Source organism: Acipenser ruthenus, chromosome 6, assembly GCF_902713425.1.
Source record: "Acipenser ruthenus chromosome 6, fAciRut3.2 maternal haplotype, whole genome shotgun sequence".
Lineage (NCBI taxonomy): Eukaryota > Metazoa > Chordata > Actinopteri > Acipenseriformes > Acipenseridae > Acipenser > Acipenser ruthenus.
The window spans coordinates 1285662-1310777 of NC_081194.1; the positions used below are offsets into that span (position 1 = coordinate 1285662).

General features: G+C 44.1%; 1 protein-coding gene across 1 annotated transcript in view; it reads left to right on the forward strand.

Moving 5' to 3' along the window:
- LOC117410480 (pleckstrin homology domain-containing family H member 2-like) overlaps window positions 1-25116 on the forward strand; it is a 56194-nt gene that overhangs the window by 16878 nt on the left and 14200 nt on the right. The window contains exons 3-15 of the mRNA XM_059024810.1: window positions 12794-12856; window positions 14498-14647; window positions 14962-15045; window positions 16879-16960; window positions 17219-17401; window positions 18259-19160; window positions 19543-19618; window positions 21116-21210; window positions 21504-21648; window positions 22863-23005; window positions 23274-23384; window positions 23860-23946; window positions 24870-25028. Coding sequence (XP_058880793.1) covers window positions 12794-12856; window positions 14498-14647; window positions 14962-15045; window positions 16879-16960; window positions 17219-17401; window positions 18259-19160; window positions 19543-19618; window positions 21116-21210; window positions 21504-21648; window positions 22863-23005; window positions 23274-23384; window positions 23860-23946; window positions 24870-25028 — 2280 coding nt within the window. The remainder of the gene's footprint in view (window positions 1-12793; window positions 12857-14497; window positions 14648-14961; window positions 15046-16878; window positions 16961-17218; window positions 17402-18258; window positions 19161-19542; window positions 19619-21115; window positions 21211-21503; window positions 21649-22862; window positions 23006-23273; window positions 23385-23859; window positions 23947-24869; window positions 25029-25116) is intronic.

The window sequence follows — 25116 nt, forward strand, 5'->3', positions numbered from 1 at the left end:
AATTTCAGAAGAGATACCGATCATGTTGTTTAAATAAGGGAATTTCAGAAGAGATACCGATCATTTTGTTTAAATAAGGGAATTTCAGAAGAGATACCGATCATGAAGAGTGTTTAAATAAGGGAATTTCAGAAGAGATACCGATCATGAAGGTTGTTTAAATAAGGGAATTTCAGAAGAGATACTGATCATGAACAGTGTTTAAATAAGGGAATTTCAGAAGAGATACTGATCAAGAAGAGTGTTTAAATAAGGGAATTTCAGAAGAGATACCGATCATGAAGAGTGTTTAAATAAGGGAATTTCAGAAGAGATACTGATCATGAACAGTGTTTAAATAAGGGAATTTCAGAAGAGATACTGATCAAGAAGAGTGTTTAAATAAGGGAATTTCAGAAGAGATACCGATCATGAAGAGTGTTTAAAAAGGGAATTTCAGAAGAGATACCGATCATGAAGAGTGTTTAAATAAGGGAATTTCAGAAGAGATACCGATCATGAAGAGTGTTTAAATAAGGGAATTTCAGAAGAGATACCGATCATGAAGAGTGTTTAAATAAGGGAATTTCAGAAGAGATACCGATCAAGAAGAGTGTTTAAATAAGGGAATTTCAGAAGAGATACCGATCATGAAGAGTGTTTAAATAAGGCCATTTATCTCTACAAAGTTTGTCCAAAAGAGATGAGAAGCCCCACAGCATGTGGTTTAAAGCGTTGTTTGTGTCTGCCAGGATCAAAGCTGAAAGTGATTTAAAATGAGTGCTGTTCATTTCCACGGGCAGTGTAAACCCCCAGGAGGGAGAAGGTCAAGCAAAGTGAAAGGCTTGAAACGAGATAATCAGAGCCCTGCCTGGGGGGCCAATTCCCTCATTTGTAAACAGAATGTGAAAGGAGCCCAGGCAGCATCGCAGACGGGGCTGCACAGGAAATGAACACAAATAAATGAGTAGCCTGCATTTATCCATTTTTGGCAAAGCCGCTCCGTTTTCTGGATAGTTCATCATCCGTTTTTGTTTTTTCAATTTTCAAATGGCTCGAAATCCCAATGAAGAGTACTGGGTTATACAGAGATAAAAGCGTGTTCTCATATACAGTCTGTCAACAGCACACTAGATTCAAAGAGCCTGATCAGAGTTTGCGGTAAAAACAATGTATTTAAGGTTCAGAGTACAGTAGTCAGTAACCCACTGATATGCCCCTAGGGTTCATATCTCAAAAATAAACGGCTAACAAAAGTTATTGTTTCATAACAACAATAATACACCCTGGAGACGGCATTACCTTACCTGCTCGATATTTGACCTTGAGCCCTGTTTAATTTAAATACCACCCTTGTAGTCATGTTTTTACAGACCCCAGTTCACTATAGTAACTGACATGTGCTAAAAGATACCCTGAGCTGGTTTTTCGTAAAGAGTTGTTGGGTGCTGTTTTAACAGTCAAACAGCAATAGCTAATACCACAGTGAAATATGTGTTCTCTTTTATAGTTTGCCCCTTTCTGTTAAAGTTCCCATGTGTTATGATTTAGTCCACATTTTGGTGGGTTATAATAAGGATACTTATTTGAAGAGAGACTGAAAACAGTGACCTGTGTGATTTTCTATTAACCGGTAAAGGCCCTCTGAGACAGGGGGCCTGAGTGATTGTAATGGGATCTCTGCTCTCTTGAGACAGGGAGCCTGAGTGATTGTAATGGGATTCCAGCTCAGATCCTTAGACAGGGAGCCTGAGTGATCGTAATGGGATCCTGCCCTCTAAGACAGGGAGCCTGAGTGATTGTAATGGGATCTCTGCTCTCTGAGACAGGGAGCCTGAGTGATTGTAATGGGATCTCTGCTCTCTGAGACAGGGAGCCTGAGTGATTGTAATGGGATTCCTGCTCAGATCCTGAGACAGGGAGCCTGAATGATTGTAATGGGATCTCTGCTGTCTGAGACAGGGAGCCTGAGTGATTGTAATGGGATTCCTGCTCAGATTCTGAGACAAGGAGCATGAAAGTCTCCTCTTATCCCATGAAGCTGTGCAGTGTTTGATTCCCAGTGAGAATCGCTGATCTGCCTTATCGCTATCCCTGCTGACTCGGGCTCTTAGAAGCTGCTCCGCGGTGTGTGGAGGGGCCGGGCTGGTTTCCTCTGTTTTGGGTGTGATTGGTTTGTGAGCTCACCCAGCAGGACTGTCTCATCATCATCAACGGTGCTCCCTATCAGAATCTGTACCACTGGCCAGTGTGGATTGCAGGAGCTGTTTTCCACAAATCCATGTTTAAGTTTCAAAAAATAAAGAAGAGCCAGGTCCTGGACAGTGACTCAGTAGTTAGGTATTTAAGCGATAATTTGTGTTTAAGTGTTGTGTACGAGGAGATAAACATTTAGAACTCTAATAAACGACGGGCCTGCCGAGTTGTTTATTTTAGAATTTGGCATGTTTACCTCTGAGTTCCTGCACTTAAAAAAACTAATCATCGCTCTTGTAGAGCATTGCTTTAGGCTGTGTGGTCCTGTGGTTAAAGAAAAGGGCTTGTAACCAGGAGGTCCCTGGTTCAAATTCCGGCTCACTCACTGACTCACTGTGTGACCCTGAGTCACTTAACCTCCCTGTGCTCCATCTTTCGGGTGAGACGTAATTGTAAGTGACTCTGCAGCTGATGCATAGTTCACATACCCTAGTTTCTGTAAGTCATCTTGGATAAAGGCATCTGCTAAATAAACAAATAATAAAAAATACCTTGAAATGTCTTCTGTTAACTTTGTTTTGCTTTTTTTCTCAGATTCCCAAATAAATCAATACATGTTTTGCTTTTTAGTTTGCTCTCTTCTGTGGTAGTCTGCCCAGATGCTGTGTTGAAATGTGTTTGTTCCTCAGATTAAACGAGTTTAATTTCATACACTACAGAAATCAAAAGCTGTAGTGAACCGTGACATAACCTACGGCAATGGAGGGTTTTGATTGGTTGTACAGGTTGTGATGGTGTATAATACTAGGTGTGCACTGTACATGAATCTGTTGTCACACACCAGAAATCAGGGCAATGCTAAGAAGAATATGAAACAGTCTAAAGAGTGCAAACCACATCAGTAAGTGTATGGTTAACAGGTAACTGAGAGTCTGTGAGGTGCAGAATCGATTAGCTCAGCAGAGGCAGAGAAGAGTAGAATACTGGCACAGTTTTCTTTAACATTTAAAAACATTCTTTCAACCATGAATATTTATCGTTCCAGGGTGTTAAATAAAACACAGGTCTGTGGTGCTGAAAGAGTTAAAACACAAAGTTATACCACAAGAGTGTGTATATCTAGTGTGGGATATATTTTTGTTATCTCACATGAGTGGGATAACATGCTTACTGGGACTAGTTTTGAATGTGTCTTTGTGTACCAGTGGTGTGCTGCTGAAATTCAGGACGGCGCTGCGTGTCAGGAGTTCAAACACTACTGCCACCTATACGTGTTTTATCACAACTTTAAAATGTCTGAAATCATTTTTAATTGCTGTTGTTGTTTAGATTTCCTTGAGAACGAGTTTAGTCAAGAAATGCCAGTTACTGATCTACCTGCGTCTGACTTATCCCTTTCATTAAAACCGGTAAAGGTAGGAAACAACAGAGAGGACAGACCGAGCTCATAAAGACGGTTGAGAGGAGGCCAGAAACAGGGTTCGAAATGAATCCTTGTCGAGGCATAGTAAAGTAAAGATCTGCCAGGTAAAGTAATCCCTGAATTAATTGATTTCATATAAAAAAAGTACACATTTTATTCTATATAAAATGTATATTATTATATATACTTGTGGTATAAACAGAATACTGAATGATCGTTCATGGTAAAGGGTTTGTATTCCTCTTAGGAGTGTGTCCTTATAAAACCACTGTCCCTGTCGGGACTCGTGATTTACTTGTGAATAAAAACCCTATACCACAGACGATCATTCAGTATCCTCTATCTGGTATACTGTGAGCCTTTCTGTTCATAATAAACATCTCCCTCTTATGATATAAATTGCGGGAACACTTTAGGGATCCGATATAAGTGATTATAAACAATCTATAAACATGTTATTAATTATGTTATTAACACTTATAGAATATTTGTCATTGTTTTTTGCGCTATTGTTTATAATTGCTTATAACGGATATAGTCTGTCTGTCTTTTCAGGTCTGTTTGTCTTTCTATCTCTGTGTGTCTGTCTGTCTTTATATGTCTGTCTCACCAATTGTATGGGGTGGTTTTGTTTTTGCAATAGTTATTATACACTTTTGCTATTGTTTTGTTTTTGCTATTGTTTATAACCACTTATAACGGTTCCCTAAACTAAAGTGTTACCTCAATTGCTATATCAGTTTAAAATGACTAATCAGCCATCTTTTATGATACTGAGGAACAGTTTTACCAACATCTTTACAGACTGAGGTTATTTACAACTGGACATGTTTCAAAAGTAGCTTATTGACTCAGAAGTGTGCCTGAGTTTATTTGACATTGCTTTTATAAGATTAACAGTTTGGCCCCTTTCAAAAAATATAATTCAAAATGCATTTTGGCATAAAGATGCTGATAAATAAGAGCCTTATTGCTTTACAAAAAAATAGCCAAGGGTTTTGTTTTTAAAACAGCTGGTTCTTGAACGAACCTTTTTTCTGAGCGTATTTTCTCTGTCAGCTCTGATTTAAAAGTAAACAAGCCCCTAATTTGTAAATGCGGTATCAAACCTCAGGTACTTCCAATTTAGTTTGTTGGTTGTTGTCTGGCTTTGGTTTACATTCAGACGGCTGGTAACCCTTGCATGATTGGTACAGCAGAACGGCATTAGTGCATGGATTTATACCTGTTGGTAAGTACTTCTTAAAGGCAGCTCTGAGCATGAGTACAAGAATCTGCACACCTCTATAAAATCTCTCCTGTAGTTCTCTTTACTCTGTCTCAGTCACCATTCAATGACCAGCGCAGAAATAAAAAGTTAATCAAGAGTAAACAGATGAAACACCAGGGCTTCAAACCCAGTGGAAATGAAAGTGCCCTGCGTGGGGCTGCAGCAGTGTGTGTGTCTGAGAGAGGGAGGGAGTCCTGATCTGAGCCTCGCAGAGTCACAGAGGGAGGCATTGTGCAGCTCTGCTGTGGGGGAGAGGTTTCGTAGGAATCTCTGGAATGGGGCAGAGAGGAATGAATCCGCCTGCAATTGGACCAGCGTGGGCTTGGTTGGAAGAGAGACTCCACCAGTATTCTATTCAGCGCTCGCTTAAAACTGAAAAATACTACTGGGGTACTACCCTCAAGGAACCCCAGCACAACCCCTTCAACTCGGATTTCTAAGAACAATAAATAAGATTTACGGCCTTTGTCCTACCATTTCACAGCTGATGCAATATAATGGCAATATTTAAACAGCATGCCTCTTGTCCTAATTCCATATTGTTCACATTGCTCTATTTACCTCTCCCCCTGCCGAAGCTTTCCGGTGCTGCAGGAAAGCCAGATGATACAAGACGCAGGTATTACCTTTAAAACGTTATCTGTACCAGCATATTAAACACAGCAGGGATCTATTCGCAGAGCTGTAATGCATATGGGACTTTATTGAATGCATCACAACGGACTGCAACAAAACAGGGTTTCATGGCGCCTGTGTCCTTGCAGCTGGAGCTACCTTAAAGAGGTTTTTAGTTCATGTAATATTTCCATAAATCATACTTAGAATTATTTTGTTAGCTGCTACCTCTTTAAGTACACAAACCTGGCAGTTATCACGGCCCGTTTTCTGTCTGATGAAGTCCGTCACCAGCACAGAGAGCCCAGAAAGCTGAACTGTAAAAGAATATGGCAGGTGGACACCAAGGAACACACTGAGTGCAGAATAGAGCATGATTTATGGGAGGCATAAAAATAACTATATAAGTATTCATCTATAATTGCAGTTCAGCTGCTTGTCACTAAATATGAGAAAAACATAGTGTACAGTATGTATATATCTTGAAACAGCATCTCCCTCATCAGTTGCATGATGTCGATAGACCTCCTCCAAGCTCACCAAGCCCCTACACGGCATTACAAGATCTGAGAGAAAGACACAGGAGGAGAGCGTGAAGACAGCTCTGCAGACCCAGGAGGTTGCAGCAGCTTTGTGCCGGGGCTCATTAGGGAGCTAATAGCAGCAGAGCATGATCTGTCCTGCACTGCCCCGTCCATCCGGCCGGCCCCACACACTCACACTGAGTCTGGCAGGGAGCCTGGAGAGGAGGGGGGCAGAGGGAGAGGAATAGCAAGCACTCCACTCGCTGTACCATTCCTTTACATACTTCCTCCTAATCATTTAGAATTAGAGCTTATAAAATATGTGTGTTCCTTGAGACTACTGGGGACCTGGAGACAGTTCTGGCAGATATGTTTATTGATTGGGGGGGTAGCCCTCAGTGTTTATCCATGAGACCCTGGCCCTGTTGTTTTGGGTTTTGGGGGCACACAGTGATATGTACAGTGGTTGCTTTATCTGTACAAGGTTTACATTGAAATGGGAGCTGTTCCAGTATAGCGCCCCTGCCACCGATTGTCCAAGCAGAGAGAGCCAGGGATGTGCTACTGACCTCAGATACAGTGCACACATGCTGGCAGAACACACACATTAACTCACATCATGATCTCAGCCTGAAACAGATGAAACCACTGTTTGTATTGAAAGGTCAGTCCTGGTGCAGTCTGACAGTTCACAGTAAGGCTGGCGTGAGCACCTCACCAGATGTATGTGGTGCTTTTTTAAATGTTTCTCCGAACTTGTGTGCAGAATCCTGCTTCAAGTGCCAGTAATGTGCTGTTATTACAACACCCACCCTACCTCAGTTCTTCCTACAGAGCGGTTATTGAAAAAGTCCAGAATTTAGTTTTTCAGGAAGGAACCCTGCCTGATGACCAGAGAGTTCTTAAAGAGCCATATATATATATATATATATATATATATATATATATATATATGGTTAGCGCTGATATTGGTGAGAGGTGGAGGTTTTCGTGTTGCGCGCTGTCCAATCTCGTTTGTTTATTTACATCTCCGTCAGTGTTTTTGTAGACCTTTTGTTTTGGCCCTTGTGCCGTTTATTTTGTTTATGTGTTTTGTTTTGTTCTGTTTTGTTTATGTGTTTCGTTATTTTTATTTGTTTATTAAACGTGCAGATTAGCAACTGAAACTGCAGCCTCTGGGTCTGAGTCTCCATTCCTGCGTTCCTGGTCCTAACAGCCTGGCCAGTGATGCTGTCACATGGAGAAAGAATGCAGCTTTGAGATTCCATGGCATAACTGAGAAGTGTTGGCAGGGAGACAAGAAAACCAGCCTACCTGCCCCCCCTCCCCATTCAGCACCTTCCCCAAGCAGCCCTGTGCTGTTCTTTGGACTGACCCCAGACACCTGGGAGTTCTCTGGCAAAGCCAGCCTCTCTCATGTCAGGAATCATGACCAGATTCAAGTGCTTTGTTTCCAGTTGCAGCTGAGAGGAGTGGGCTGGCATTGTTTACAGCTGCAGTGAATGGTAGTGAATCTTTTACTTCATGCAGTAAGAACAGAAGACATGTGAGGAAGAGGTAAGACCATTAGACACACCAAGCCAGCTAGCTTCTTTTGAACGATGCTTTCTCCGCTGGCCCCAGCACTCTCCATGAGCCCCACTCTTTTCTTCCAGGTGTTTCTCAGTCAGACACATGCTTGCTGGGGCCAGAGATGAGTATTTAAAGGAATATAACCTCCTGTTAACCATCAGTATTATTACTGCTCCCCTATTTATTTACTGTTGATATTATGTTAGCTCTTCACTTGTTTTCTTGTTTTATATTAATTCAGGGTTTAACATATTTTGAATCCCACTCTGTAGATAAACTGTTGCATGTAGGTCACATGATCTGATTACAGCTAGAGCTCTGAGAATGAGTGTGAACTTGATCAGGCACCAGGAAGCAGGAGCAGCAGCTTGTCATGTGGTCATGTTTGCATATGTAACGGGTAGTGCTGTGTGATGCACGGCCGTTACAGATTCTGTCCCCTGTCAGTGAGATGAGATGAGGTTAAAAGCTGTACAATCACGAATGCAGACGAGCCCGGCTCTTTTGCATTGTGGTTAAGATGCTCTCTTGCGATGTACGGTGTCCCCTGTTCGTGCCGCCTCTGCCCTCTTACACACACTATTCCAAAAAAAATTTAATAAGAAACAAAGAGCCGAAAGGAAAGGAGGTGGTGTTTTGCGAGTGCAGACAGCGAACTGTAGTGGTGTTTTCAGAAGCCTGTGTGGGGCCAGTCTGCAGCAGTCTCCTGCCAGAAGTGCTAACCCAGTCTTTCCATGAAAGCAGCGTTTCCCTGCATTGCATCATGTGTTCAGAACCCTGCCAGCAATTCATGTGTCTCAGAGTGGAAAACAGCATTTCAGTTTTCAAAGGGCCTGTGGGGACTTACCCAGCCTGGCATTCCTATTAAACTAATGCAGCTGATTTACCTCCATTAGCACGACCCCCATCAGTCTTATTCCACCAAAGCAACTTAGCACCTCCATTACCAGAGCAGCTGGATAAATATGGTCATTATTGAGCAGAGGGAGCAAGAACAGGAACACACTACACCCCTCCCATCCCGGCTCCCAGCTCCCAGGCCTTGGGATTGCCAGTGCTGGCTCAGTGTGGCAGGGTGCAGTGCTGCCCCAATACGCCACACGCCCCCCCCCCCCCCACTTCCTCTGTGGAGTGGAGAAGCTGTGCATGCAATCAGCCTCTGAATTGGCTCTTACAGTGCACCCCCTTATAAAAGTTTTCCACAGTATTTGTGCAGTTTTCCAATGCTTTCCCCTTGGTTATACTGGGCATTTGTCATAGCTTACCCTGGTATTAATATGCTTTATTATACCTTGCTATTCTTTACAGTGCTTACCTATGCTTTACCTTGCTTTCAACACCAGCTTATTATAAATTCCTGAGCTAAAGCAGAGTCTGCAGATAGGATTTTTAAATGATGAAGTCCCTCACAGTACGACTGTACATAATAACTTATATCTAATAACCCCCTACTGCTGCACAGCCTCATTTGCTCATAGTGCGATGATGTAGCAAGCAGGTTTCAAGGGACTAGAAAGTGCATCTCACTCAATGTGTTGGTATGTTTCACAATGTTTTACCTGTCCAGGAGATTTACCATTGAGAATGTAGTGCATGTAACACTGCACAGGAGATTTACCATTGAGAATGTAGTGCATGTAACACTGTCCAGGAGATTTACCATTGAGAATGTAGTGCATGTAACACTGCACAGGAGATTTACCATTGAGAATGTAGTGCATGTAACACTGTCCAGGAGATTTACCATTGAGGAGATTTACCATTGAGAATGTAGTGCATGTAATACTGTCCAGGAGATTTACCATTGAGAATGTAGTGCATGAAACACTGTCCAGGGGATTTACCATTGAGAATGTAGTGCATGTAACACTGTCCAGGAGATTTACCATTGAGAATGTAGTGCATGTAACACTGCACAGGAGATTTACCATTGAGAATGTAGTGCATGTAACACTGCACAGGAGATTTACCATTGAGAATGCAGTGCATGAAACACTGTCCAGGAGATTTACCATTGAGAATGTAGTGCATGTAACACTGCATAGGAGATTTACCATTGAGAATGTAGTGCATGTAACACTGCACAGGAGATTTACCATTGAGAATGTAGTGCATGTAACACTGCACAGGAGATTTACCATTGAGAATGTAGTGCATGTAATACTGTCCAGGAGATTTACCATTGAGAATGTAGTGCATGAAACACTGCACAGGAGATTTACCATTGAGAATGTAGTGCATGTAACACTGTCCAGGAGATTTACCATTGAGAATGTAGTGCATGTAACACTGTCCAGGAGATTTACCATTGAGAATGTAGTGTGTGTAACACTGTCCAGGAGATTTACCATTGAGAATGTAGTGCATGTAACACTGTCCAGGAGATTTACCATTGAGAATGTAGTGCATGTAACACTGTCCAGGAGATTTACCATTGAGAATGTAGTGCATGAAACACTGTCCAGGGGATTTACCATTGAGAATGTAGTGCATGTAACACTGTCCAGGAGATTTACCATTGAGAATGTAGTGCATGTAACACTGCACAGGAGATTTACCATTGAGAATGCAGTGCATGTAACACTGTCCAGGAGATTTACCATTGAGAATGTAGTGCATGTAACATTGTCCAGGAGATTTACCATTGAGAATGTAGTGCATGTAACACTGCACAGGAGATTTACCATTGAGAATGTAGTGCATGTAATACTGTCCAGGAGATTTACCATTGAGAATGTAGTGCATGTAACACTGTACAGGAGATTTACCATTGAGAATGTAGTGCATGTAACACTGTCCAGGAGATTTACCATTGAGAATGTAGTGCATGTAATACTGCACAGGAGATTTACCATTGAGAATGTAGTGCATGTAATACTGTCCAGGAGATTTACCATTGAGAATGTAGTGCATGTAATACTGCATAGGAGATTTACCATTGAGAATGTAGTGCATGTAACACTGTCCAGGAGATTTACCATTGAGAATGTAGTGCATGTAACACTGTCCAGGAGATTTACCATTGAGAATGTAGTGCATGTAATACTGTCCAGGAGATTTACCATTGAGAATGTAGTGCATGTAATACTGCACAGGAGATTTACCATTGAGAATGTAGTGCATGAAACAATGTCCAGGAGATTTACCATTGAGGAGATTTACCATTGAGAATGTAGTGCATGTAACACTGTCCAGGAGATTTACCATTGAGAATGTAGTGCATGTAACACTGCACAGGAGATTTACCATTGAGAATGTAGTGCATGTAACACTGTCCAGGAGATTTACCATTGAGAATGTAGTGCATGTAATACTGTCCAGGAGATTTACCATTGAGAATGTAGTGCATGTAACACTGTCCAGGAGATTTACCATTGAGAATGTAGTGCATGTAACACTGTCCAGGAGATTTACCATTGAGAATGTAGTGCATGTAATACTGTCCAGGAGATTTACCATTGAGAATGTAGTGCATGTAACACTGTCCAGGAGATTTACCATTGAGAATGCAGTGCATGAAACACTGTCCAGGAGATTTACCATTGAGAATGCAGTGCATGTAACACTGTCCAGGAGATTTACCATTGAGAATGTAGTGCATGTAACACTGCACAGGAGATTTACCATTGAGAATGTAGTGCATGTAACACTGTCCAGGAGATTTACCATTGAGAATGTAGTGCATGTAATACTGTCCAGGAGATTTACCATTGAGGAGATTTACCATTGAGAATGTAGTGCATGTAATACTGTCCTGGAGATTTACTATTGAGAATGTAGTGCATGAAACACTGTCCAGGAGATTTACCATTGAGGAGATTTACCATTGAGAATGTAGTGCATGTAACACTGCACAGGAGATTTACCATTGAGAATGTAGTGCATGTAACACTGTCCAGGAGATTTACCATTGAGAATGTAGTGCATGTAACACTGTCCAGGAGATTTACCATTGAGAATGTAGTGCATGTAACACTGTCCAGGAGATTTACCATTGAGGAGATTTACCATTGAGAATGTAGTGCATGTAACACTGCACAGGAGATTTACCATTGAGAATGCAGTGCATGTAACACTGTCCAGGAGATTTACCATTGAGAATGTAGTGCATGTAACACTGCACAGGAGATTTACCATTGAGAATGTAGTGCATGTAACACTGTCCAGGAGATTTACCATTGAGAATGTAGTGCATGTAACACTGCACAGGAGATTTACCATTGAGAATGTAGTGCATGAAACACTGTCCAGGAGATTTACCATTGAGAATGTAGTGCATGTAACACTGTCCAGGAGATTTACCATTGAGAATGTAGTGCATGTAACACTGTACAGGAGATTTACCATTGAGAATGTAGTGCATGTAACACTGCACAGGAGATTTACCATTGAGAATGTAGTGCATGTAACACTGCACAGGAGATTTACCATTGAGAATGTAGTGCATGTAACACTGCACAGGAGATTTACCATTGAGAATGTAGTGCATGAAACACTGTCCAGGAGATTTACCATTGAGAATGTAGTGCATGTAACACTGTCCAGGAGATTTACCATTGAGAATGTAGTGTGTGTAACACTGCATAGAAGGTCCCATTCCAGTGCTTTGACTGTGCTATAATGCATACTGTAGGCTGAGACACATTCTCACACACACACACACACACACACACACACACACACACTACACTGCTGTAATGTGTATTGTAATTAGTAGTAAACGTTTGCATCTCTATAAACTGCAGGAGTTTGCAGTCTTATTATCTTGCAGCTGTCAGCCCACACATGTAAGATAATAGGACTCCACGTGCTTCCTGTATTTAATAAACACAAACGAAATCAGTCTCATTACTGAACCGCATGTGTTTAACCTATTCAAGTTCACCAGATGCTTGAAATCAGCTTCTTTTCACGACGTCTGAAATAGTTTGTTATTAAAATGTGCTGCAATATTATTTTTTTTACAAAAAAATTAAGTCCACCCACCCATGTGTACATACTAGGCTGTATTATCTTGGGGTTCTGGAACATGAATAAAAAACTTGAGCTTCACTCTCGTGGTTTATTGGATTTCCAGAAGCCCTTGGTTGAATGACAGCCTTATTCGGTACAGTCGGGTGTGTATAATCCTGTATGTACTGTGAAGAGGGTGACAGTGTGTTGCCGGTGTGTGTAAAGGATCTGCACAGTGACGTGTCTGTTTGCTTTCTGCAGATGCAGCAGCTGGAGAGGCAGGTTCTGGATGCTGATCGGAGAGCTGAGAAGGCCAGTCAGCAGGTACGCAGTGCAGGACCCTCCCCCCAGCAAAAATGGTAGATGTACTGTTACTGACTGAGTAGAGTAGGTTTTATCTGGGATTTGGCATAAACTAGCTTTCATATAAGTGCACGCATTCAGAAATATAACAGCAAGCAAATGTGCAGTTCACTGCGATATTACACAAAAATATTTTTTTTGGTTTTTATGTTCATTGGAAAAATACCTCAGTTGAGTGAAGGGTAACCCACGACACCTCATCATCTTGTTCAGTGTGATTTTTTAATTGTCATTTTCACAACAATAAAGCTGGATTTAAATCATTTGAACTTTAGTTGAAATTAATTGAATAGGTTACTTAAAAAACATTAAAACAAACAAGCACACAAATAAATACATAAATACAAGTTTCCCATAGTAAAAGCCTAACAAAGTGTAATAAAGTATAGCGAAAGCATGGTAAAACATAGGTAAACATTGTAAAGAATAAGGAGGTATGGTAAAGTATATCAATAAACATGGTAAACCAGGATAAACAATGGCAAATGCATAGTATAAGCATGGGAAAAGCATGGGAAAACTGCAAAAATACTGTGCAAACATATCATGCAAAAATATCATGCAAACATATCATGCAAAAATATCATGCAAAAATACAGTGATAAACTTTTATAGGGGAGTACAAGGCAGTTCTTGTTATTATTTGTATTATTGTAGTGTTTTCGATTGTGTCAGACCCTGGTTTTGTTGTGTTCTATCCAGCAGTTCTTGTTATTATTTGTATTATTGTAGTGTTTTCGATTGTGTCAGACCCTGGTTTTGTTGTGTTCTATCCAGCAGTTCTTGTTATTATTTGTATTATTGTAGTGTTTTCGATTGTGTCAGACCCTGGTTTTGTTGTGTTCTATCCAGCTGTTCTTCAGTCAGTCCTGTTGATGGGTGTCTCTGGCTGGTTGGGTGATAGCTAGCCGATTAGGAGCTGGGTGTCGGAATGGTGTTCCCTGGCAGGGTCCGTGTTATCACAGCCACACAGAGAAACCTGCTGGTGCTGCTACACAATATAGATACAGAATTACAGTCAGTGTTGAGTGCAGATTCAAACACTCTAACCACTGTGGTGCAGAAGGGGGGATTTGATGGCCAGCTCTTATTTAGAGTGCCCTTTTACTTTTAAATGTACATGCATGTTAAATCAGGGACTGCAAAAACCAGGTTCTGCATATAGTGTTAGCAAACCGTAAAATCGAAGACTAGCAGCTGGATTCACAAACCTCGATTAGCACTGGTCTTGGATTCCCGTACCTAAATTAACATTGGGCAGTACAAAATGAGTACTAATCAGGGATCAAGTATAGTACCCCCCCCCCCCCCAACCTAACACAGGGGGCATACATTCAGTACACACACATGTTTCAGTGTATATAAAGTATATATTGTGGATATACATTCCTTTAGCAGCATGTGAGCTGATTCTCCGATGGCTGGTACCAGAACCCCTCCCCCCCCCTGCTCAGTGCTGATTCTCTGGTGGTTGGTACCAGAACCCCCCCCTCCCCCGGCTCAGTGCTGATTCTCTGGTGGCTGGTATCAGAGCCCCCCCCGGCTCAGTGCTGATTCTCTGGTGGCTGGTATCAGAGGCTGCTTCTCTGTCCACTCTGCCAGGTTCAGGTGATGGAGGAGAAGCTGAAGGCGGCCAACATTCAAACCAGCGAGTCGGAGACCCGGCTGTATAAGAGGAGCCAGGACCTGGAGACCCTGGTGCAGGAGAAGGATGACATCATCCAGGGGCTGGAGCAGCAGCTGGACGAGCAGGTGATGCACAGAGGACCAGGGCAGTCTGCTTACTTACCCTTGTAACAGCGGCCCATAGCAAAAGCACATCACAGGGCAATACAGCACAGTGAAAGCATGGTGAAGCATAGGCAAGCACTGTAAAGCACACAGAGGTAGGGTAAAGCATATTAATAAACATGGTAAACCATGAGAAATGCATAGTATAACCATAGGAAAAGCATGGGGAAACTGCAAAAACGAACGTGCAAAAATATGTGATCAACTTTTCTAAGGGTAATCGTGAAGGTTGGGTTTGAGGGTTAGTGAAGCTAACTGATTCTGCTTTATTTCAGAACCAAATGAGATTCCAAGAAGCCAAGATCGTAGAAGAGAAAGCAACAAAAATCAAGGAGTGGGTGACACTGAAGCTGCATGAGGTACAGTAGGGTCCCAGCCAGTAAGGGTCAGGGGGATCTGTTCTGGGGTAATGGGGTGACACTGAAGCTGCATGAGGTACAGTAGGGTCCCAGCCAGTAAGGGTCAGGGGGATCTGTTCTGGGGTAATGGGGTGACACTGAAGCTGCATGAGGTACAGTAGGGTCCCAGCCAGTAAGGGTCAGGGGGATCTGTTCTGGGGTAATGGGGTGACACTGAAGCTGCATGAGGTACAGTAGGGTCCCAGCCAGTAAGGGTCAGGGGGATCTGTTCTGGGGTAATAGGGTGACACTGAAGCTGCATGAGGTACAGTAGGGTCCCAGCCAGTAAGGGTCAGGGGGATCTGTTCTGGGGTAATGGGGTGACACTGAAGCTGCATGAGGTACAGTAGGGTCCCAGCCAGTAAGGGTCAGGGGGATCTGTTCTGGGGTAATGGGGTGACACTGAAGCTGCATGAGGTACAGTAGGGTCCCAGCCAGTAAGGGTCAGGGGGATCTGTTCTGGGGTAATGGGGTGACACTGAAGCTGCATGAGGTACAGTAGGGTCCCAGCCAGTAAGGGTCAGGGGGATCTGTTCTGGGGTAATGGGGTGACACTGAAGCTGCATGAGGTACAGTAGGGTCCCAGCCAGTAAGGGTCAGGGGGATCTGTTCTGGGGTAATGGGGTGACACTGAAGCTGCATGAGGTACAGTAGGGTCCCAGCCAGTAAGGGTCAGGGGGATCTGTTCTGGGGTAATAGGGTGACACTGAAGCTGCATGAGGTACAGTAGGGTCCCAGCCAGTAAGGGTCAGGGGGATCTGTTCTGGGGTAATGGGGTGACACTGAAGCTGCATGAGGTACAGTAGGGTCCCAGCCAGTAAGGGTCAGGGGGATCTGTTCTGGGGTAATAGGGTGACACTGAAGCTGCATGAGGTACAGTAGGGTCCCAGCCAGTAAGGGTCAGGGGGATCTGTTCTGGGGTAATGGGGTGACACTGAAGCTGCATGAGGTACAGTAGGGTCCCAGCCAGTAAGGGTCAGGGGGATCTGTTCTGGGGTAATGGGGTGACACTGAAGCTGCATGAGGTACAGTAGGGTCCCAGCCAGTAAGGGTCAGGGGGATCTGTTCTGGGGTAATGGGGTGACACTGAAGCTGCATGAGGTAAAGTAGGGGAGCTCTTTACATGTAAGGGGCATTTGCACAGTTTGTTTCAGAAAGGAAAAAAGCACCCAGTAAAATTACAAACCCCATTTAAGGGCTTGTAAATGGTCTTAAATTGTATTTGAATTACGGTAATGCTGTATTGGAGTAAAGAGCTTTGAAAAGCTCTCCTCTTGTCTGTGAGCAATGCTATTCATGAGTATCCCTACAGTAAGTAGCACTGGAAATATTCACATGTAGAACATATAGGGCATCCTTTGCTTTTGAAATGTTCATAAAAAATATGTTGTGCTTTATGCATTGTAAGGACGTTTTTGCGTAGACAAGTTATGTTGTTTGAAATAAATACGTAAAAATGTGATTTGTTAATTTCTCTTTTAATTTCATTTTTATTTTGAATTTTACATGTTTTATCCCTTGCATGTGAGAATAATTTCCACAAAAGCCACCACAGAATGCAGAGGAGCACATTTTTAAATGTTTGGTGAAATCTGTAATTTACAGAGACCCTGGGGATTCTGTTACTTCTAAGACTGATGTTTTGGTTTGGGTTTTATTAAATTAACAGGTGTTTTACAGACTGGAGTGAACACTTTGAAAATCTGCTTTAGACTGCAGTCTTTTGAACTGTACTTAGACTCATTTTTTTCAAGTACATCAATATCCTGCCCCCGTTGGTTCTGTCCCCACCAGCTGGAGCTCGAGAACAAGAACTTGCGCTCGATCAACCAGTGTCAGACTGAGGAGATCAAGACGCTCCAGAGGCAGCTTCGGGGTAAGCAAGCCGGGTCAGGAGAGGAGGACTGTACAGTAACTATAGAGCAGAACCAGAGCAGGGCTGGAAATGTGACTCCTATTGCAGAACAGTTTCACCCGGTCCAGGTTTTACTGTGAGCTGGATTAGCCGCGGTGTATAGGCAACAAGCTCAGGTGTGTCTGATTAAACTCCTAGTGAAACCAGGAATGGCTCACAGTGCAGTGCACCCCTGCAGAATAAGCAGCTCACAAGCCTTGTTGTGTTCTGCTGTTCCAGAGGCAGAGGTGAAGAAGTCTCACTCTGTGACCCCCAAGCCTGGGGAAGCTCAGAGGCTCAGCAGCCTGACGTTCGGCTGCTTCCAGGTCAGAGCCAAAAATCCCCAGGTCCTGACTGGAACAGAACAAGGGCACCGGGCCACCAATCAGGAGACTGCAGGGTCGGAGGGGAGAGTGGCAGCAGGTAATCTAGTGTAATCTTGTTTAATGCAGTGTAATCTTGTGTAATCTAATGTAATCTTGTGTAATCTCATGTAATCTAGTGTAATCTCATGTAATGTAGTGTAATGTAGTGTAATGTGGTGTAATGTAGTGTAATCTAGTGTAATCTTGTTTAATGCAGTGTAATCTTGTGTAATCTCATGTAATCTTGTGTAATCTCATGTAATCTAGTGTAATCTCATGTAATGTAGTGTAATGTAGTGTAATGTAGTGTAATGTAGTGTAATCTTGTGTAATGTGGTGTAATCTTTGAGTTAGTATTTGAGTTACAACATAGTATATACTGGTATTTGAAAGGCAGATGTGTTTTATGTGTGAGAGAGATTTGCATTATAACTTTATAATGATTCATCGTGTATCAATGAATCGTGATACTTTCTTTACATGATATATCATATCGTAATAGAGGTATGGATCATTTATATTGTGATATGAGACCAAAAGCACAACATAGTTCATTGTAGTTCACCACATGGATCTTGAATGCAGAGTGTTTTTTTTTTTTATATTTGTTATGAATACATACTCTCCCTAACTAATTTAATTGTTATCTTTTAACAAAATAGTCTGTCATTAAATAATCACTTGATCTTATTCTGATAAAGTAGCTGATCAGGACCACCACATGTACCGTGATACATATCGTAACATGACCTGCAATGCACATCAAGAGCAGCATTTCACATGGGTTGTATCAATAATTATATCACACACAGATGTTTTTAATTCTGTTTTGTAACAAAATAAATATATGTTCTACATCACGAGTTAACATGCAGTACATTGATAGCGATGAAGCTGATAATTGTTTTGTTTCAGAGAAAGAAACCAGTAAAGATTCCCAACCTCAGAGTGGTCGAGATGACAGCAAGAACCAGAGACCTGTACTGCCTAGCGTGGGCAAGAAAGGGGGGAGAAAGGGCCAGGGGGGAGAGGCAGCCTGCGGTGGGGTGATGAGTGAGGGCAGCTCTGACGAGGAGGGGGAGGGGGGGAGTGGGCGGGAGAGACCCAAGTCTCGCTGTGTGTCCTCTGCACTCTCCAGCCCTGCCTCTGATGGGCGCTACAGCCGGGCTGGGAGCGAGACTTACCTGACCGCCTCAGACAATAGCAGCTCTCTGTTTGATGAGGACATGCAGCGGGCCGACCCCAAGGGGGTGTACCAGCTCCCCCAGATAGACCACCTGAGAGACGGCACGGCTGCAGGCTGCCTAGGGAAGAAGAGGCCGGATCGGGACAGCTCTTCGGAGGAGTTGAGTAAGAAGTTCCAGTCCCAGCGCCTCGACTCGTCATCCTCCTCCAGCGAAGCCAACACCCCCAGCCCCATCCTGACCCCTACGCTCACCCCCAAACACCCCACCCTGGAGACCAGCCCCCTCTCCCTCCCACACTCCCCCAGCAAGCTGCCCCCTCCCAGGCTGCGCACCCCCACCGTGTTCAGCATCAGCGTGGCCCTGGCCAAGAAGCACCTGAGCCAGCCACAGCTCAGCTCCGACCGGCTGTTTGGCCGCAACCGCAACGCCATCAGCATGGTGCGGCCGCTCTGGCAGCAGGATGACATGGAGCTGGAGGAGCGAGCCCAGCCGGGGGGCTCCGAGCCCGGCCTGGATGAGGGGGTCTTCTCCTACGACTCCTCCGAGGAGCTGGACGGAGGGGCAGAGCTCCTGGGGAGAGCGCAGGGCAGCAAGCCGCCCACCCCCCCTCTGCACAGATTTCCATCCTGGGTGAGTGCTGGCCTTTTCACTCATTGAACCTGCTGTGAAGATACACCCTCCTATACATGTTCAATAGCGCTTCTCACAGAGACCTCAAGCAATCACTTTACCGCAATTCAAACCATTCTGTTATTAACAGCTGAGTTAAACAAAGAGGCTTTAAGACTCAGTACTCTTTCAATGCCTCTCAGAATGTGATAGAGCATTCACGAGCAGAGGTCAACCCTTACTCTGAATGCACAGCCTAGTTTTTATTTCCTTGTTCACCTCACACAAAACAAGCTCATGTCAGAATATCTAAGGTAAAATAAGGACGGAGATGTGAGAGAATAAGCCAGCGTGCCAATGCAACATGCCTGCAATGCAATCGCCTTTTGTCTTTTCAATGCAGGAAAGCAGAATTTACGCGGTAGCCAAATCTGGGATCAGACTGTCTGAAGCCACATATCCTGAGCTTGCCAACAAAAGTAAGCAATCCCATGTCACTTTACAGGGCATGCAAACTCTAAATCATCAAAGCAATATGGCCAGACCTGAGAGTTTTATTTAAAGTAGGGGGTGCTCAATATTTGTTATAGATAGTGTTCCGCGTTTTCGTTTTTTATCTTTAAAAAAAAATTCCGGGAATTTTTCAGAGTTTATTTTACATATATTAAAATAGGTATAAAATGGTACAAAATAGTTTTTAATTGAAACATCGGTAATAATCGGGGGAACAAATTTCAGAAAAAAACACTTTACATGTGGAATATGATGAGTAGCAGTTCTGGTTTCTGATTAATAATGTCCCTGGCATGTATGATGAGCAGAATCTGTGCAAGTCGAAGCCACATTTTCCCAAGTTAGCTGGTACTTTGCGAACGTTTGGGCAATCGCTGTGCTGAAAAAAAAAAAGTCAAATATTTATGATTAAGATTGTTGGCATTAGGCAGTATTTTAGCTGATGGGCAGTACTGTCGCACAAAGTCACCACTACACACCTCTGCAATAAACAGTGGCTGTCCAGCAAAGCACAGCACTCTTACAAACACAGTCATTCTGTGCTTTCCTTTTATTAAAGCATGTGTAAAAGCAGGATAAATGGATTGCTTGCCTCTTAGTTCACTTTATTGTTTTAGTTTAATGTGTCTCTTATTTTTCAGTATGTTCTTTTATTGTCAGTGTGAACATGTACCTCAATGCAGCAGTATTTGCAGCGCTATGAATCCTCTGCCTCATCTGACCCACTTCTGCTATTTTTGCTTTTTGCATACTTCGAAACATTTGTTTTCTTTTGAATATTCATAAACTGATTTACATTTTCTCTGCATTCCTCATCCACTAAAAATATTATTTTTCGTATAAGTATTTTAATTTATTTTTTGATCAAGATAGTTACTATGCCCAGCAATTGCCACAATAATCAGTCTTTGATTGACCAACATAATCAGGTGATAATGTGTTTGTGAAGTGACACAGAACCATGTTTGAATGTTATTTGATCCTCTGACATCTAAACGTCTGCTGTATCCTAGGATATACAGTGTAGAGCTGCATATTACAATGTCAGAGTCAAAATGAAACAGCATTTTAATCAAAATATTGTGTATTTCCTAGAAAATAGTACAGGGAAAATATTGAATAATAGACAAAAACTGGGTATAAATCAGTTAAAACCGACGTCCAGTTAAAAAAAAAAAAATCCTGTAATTTTTCAGTAAAATTCGGAATAAACCAGATTCGCGGAACACTAGTTATAGACTAACCCTTTGAGGTGTGTGTGTGTTTTTGAGCTTTTTTGTTTACTGCTGTTTTTTTAAAAGATCATACGGGATGATATTGTTAAAGGAGTATTGAGGTGTAAGTTGGGGGAATGCTGAATCCCCATTAGGAGTAGTTGGGTCCCCGCTGGTTTGGCACAGGTTGATCTCTGGTTAATCCACAATTCCATGTGTTATCGTTCATCGTGACTCTCGTTCTTTCAGGCTCTGGGTCTCTCTCTTCATACTCCACCTCTGGGTCGTACACCTCTCTGATATACAAGAACATGACCACTCCAGTCTACACCGCACTCAAAGGGGTAAGAGCTTTGACAGAGAATTACATTGACTGTCTTAGCCTTTGTGTGCTAGATACCCTTGCAGTTGAGGCTGGCTTCCTGGCTCTAGTTGTATCCCAGATATAAAACCAGCCTCATCTTTTGTTAGTGTAGAACTGGAGAAGGGGAAATGTTAAACAGAAATCCTGGTTCAGCAACACCAATATAAAACCAGCTTTATGCTGTGGTGGGAGACAGTCACTTCTTCTCCACTGGATTCTACATTGTGAAACATGTTGCATTGAAAGCTGGCAGTCCTTACTTGTGTGTTTCAGAAAGCCACCCAGCTGAGCAGCAGCCCGTTCTCTGATGAGTCGTCAGGCTCCGAGGAGGAGGAGAGCTCCCGCTCCAGCTCCAGGACCTCTGGCTCAGACTCCAGGAGGGGCAGCGGGACAGGGAGCCCCCGCGCCATCAAGAGAGGTGGGGACTCCGTGGCAGAGAGGGAGCACTGAGAGGAGTAGAGAGGGAGAGATGGGAGGCCACTGAGAGGAGTAGAGAGGGAGAGATGGGGGCACTGAGAGGAGTAGAGAGGGTAAGACTGTGGGGGCACTGAGAAGAGTAGAGAGGGAGACATGGGGGGGCACTGAGAGGAGTAGAGAGAGACCGGGGGGGCACTGAGAGGAGTAGAGGGGGAGAGATGGGGGCACTGAGAGGAGCAGAGGTGGAGAGATGGGGGCACTGAGAGGCGTAGAGAGGGAGAGACAGGGGGGGCACTGAGAGGAGCAGAGAGAGACACTGGGGGGCACTGAGATGAGTAGAGAGAGAGAGAGACTGGGGGCACTGAGAGGAGCAGAGAGGGAGAGACTGGGGGGGCACTGAGAGGAGCAGAGAGGGAGAGACTGGGGGGGCACTGAGAGGAGTAGAGAGGGAGAGACAGGGGGGCACTGAGAGGAGCAGAGAGAGACACTGGGGGGCACTGAGATGAGTAGAGAGAGAGAGAGACTGGGGGCACTGAGAGGAGCAGAGAGGGAGAGACTGGGGGGGCACTGAGAGGAGCAGAGAGGGAGAGACTGGGGGGGCACTGAGAGGAGTAGAGAGGGAGAGACAGGGGGGCACTGAGAGGAGCAGAGAGAGACACTGGGGGGCACTGAGATGAGTAGAGAGAGAGAGAGACTGGGGGCACTGAGAGGAGCAGAGAGGGAGAGACTGGGGGGGCACTGAGAGGAGCAGAGAGGGAGAGACTGGGGGGGCACTGAGAAGAGTAGAGAGGGAGAGACGGGGGGCACTGAGAGGAGTAGAGAGAAACCGGGGGTGTACAAGCACTGAGAGGATTAGAGAAAGAGAGACGGGGGTGTACAAGCACTGAGAGGAGTAGAGAAAGAGAGACGGGGGGCACTGAGAGGAGTAGAGAGGGAGAGACGGGGGGGCACTGAGAGGAGTAGAGAGAGACCGGGGGTGTACAAGCACTGAGAGGAGTAGAGAGAGACCGGGGGTGTACAAGCACTGAGAGGAGTAGAGAAAGAGAGACGGGGGGCGTATGAGCACTGAGAAGAGTAGAGAAATTCGTGCACATTTATTAAATGCCTGAGAAAAGAAATATGGCCTTGAACCCACTATTATCTAGTAAAGACACTGATAAAGACTTCTCTCTTGAACCCATTCTCTACTGTGTGTGTGTGTGTGTGTGTTTGTAGTGTCAGGGGTGTCCATGTCATCGATGACCTCAGAGAGCGACTACGCCATCCCTCCTGATGCCTACTCTACCGACACGGAATGCTCGGAGCCAGAGCAGAAACTGCCCAAGACCTGCTCCTCCTCCAGCGACAATGGCAAGAACGTGAGTGCCTCCCAGACCTGTGTGTGAGGCTGGCTCCTGTGTATACAGCTCTGTGTGTGAGGCTGCCTCCTGTGTATACAGCTCTGTGTGTGAGGCTGCCTCCTGTGTATACAGCTCTGTGTGTGAGGCTGCCTCCTGTGTATACAGGCTTGTTCAGTCAAATTGCTTCAGACTGTAACATACAGTAAGTTTCTGAAAACAAGCTGCACTAAGTCTGGTTTGTCCATCAACCACATTGCTCTAAATAATTAAAAAAAAAACTTTTCAGGAGCCTTTGGAAAAATCCGGGTACTTGTTGAAGATGGGAGGGAAAGTGAAGACCTGGAAAAGACGCTGGTTTGTCCTGAAAGGAGGTGAACTGCTGTACTACAAGTCGCCAGTAAGCTGATCGATGCCTTGGCTATTAATACCAGATAACTGTGGGGACCACACGTAGTTTAGCATGTTATATTTGCACATTCCTGTTGGTGTAGAAAAGTGGGTGCTACCAGAGGTGTGAAAGGAAGTATCAAACCTGAAGGTCTGTATTCATAAAGTGTGTTTATCCATGGTTCATCTATAGGCAGGACTAAGAGGCACACACAAGTTTAAGGGTTGCATTAATCAAGGCCTGGTGAATGTGCAGTTATGGGTTTGGTGTATCCTGGTGAATCTAAAGTGATGGGTTTGGTGTGTCCTGGTGAATCTGAAGTGATGGGTTTGGTGTGTCCTGGTGAATGTGAAGTGATGGGTTTGGTGTGTCCTGGTGAATGTGAAGTGATGGGTTTGGTGTGTCCTGGTGAATGTGAGGTGATGGGTTTGGTGTGTCCTGGTGAATCTGACATACAGTATCTGTGCTTGTTTTCTGTCACTAGAGTGATGTGATCAGAAAGCCACAGGGGCAGATTGAGCTCAGTGCCTCCAGCAGTATAGTCCGGGGGGACGGGAAGCAAACCATTCAGGTAAGAGCACAGGCAGGCAGGAGGAAATGTGCACCACACATGTTTGTATAAATGATACATCACACATTTCTACTGCCTCGGGCAGGACAAGCAGCAAAGGTCAATAACAGCAGCCCCTTGATTAAGGGGAAGAACCCGTGTGAGCGCTATGTGTTCAGGATTCCCTGGCAGTGCAGCGGGTCTCGCTGTGCTCAGTGCTCAGGGCAGTGTTTGAAGACACGCTGCCCCCACATGGCCTCAGTGCCAGTGATGCTTTGCCAGATCACTTCCCTGGCATCGCTACCAGGGCCGCTGCCAGAACTACTGCACAGTTGTTAATCCTCACTTTGCAGATCCTGTCTAAAACCATTTCTCCATCTGCTTTTTCATTGCAGAACTGGAAATAAGGGTCATTTTGCCAAGGCAGTTTGATCCAATCCTGGTTTTACTATGAGTTTAATAAGACACACCTGAGCTTGTGACATATACACTGGAGCTAATCAAGCATGTGTTAAAACCTGGAATGGGTGAAACTGCTATGCAGTAAGAGTCTAATTTCCATCCCTGCATCGGCAGCAGACTAAAATCAAACCGCTTTGAATTGGGATTCTTTCAGCCCCAGTTAGGATTGCTGCTGTCTGATAGAACTTCAGTCCCCTAACTGTGATGGAGGATCCTGATTGAATATAAATGGGGTGTATACAACATTGCGAGAAATACAGTATTGGAGATCTTTCAGTTCTGTGTAATGTCTATTTGCAGACTAGTTAGCCCCAGTTTGATATTGGAACGGCAGGAGATTGACTGGCTCAGGGGGCTGATGACAGCAGAAGAACAGTTTCATGAATCTCAAACAGTCTGTAAATAGCTCCTGAGTGTAAACTGCGTGAGAGGTCCCTGTTGGGAATGTTCCCCTTGCTAACTCACACGTTCTGCCCTGGTAGATGATCACTGAGAAGCGAGTCTATTACCTGACTGCTGATTCCCCCAATATCCTGGAGGAGTGGATCCGCGTGCTGCAGAACGTACTGCGAGTGCAGGCCGCCAGCCTGCTTTTCACACAGCCCGAGGCCAAGCCAGCCATGAAGGGGTTGCTCACCAAGGTACAGGAGGGGACAGGACATACACTGCCTTTAGGGGAATGTGCTTGGTGCTGGACAGGGCAGCTGTACTTATCCAGGCATATCTTTA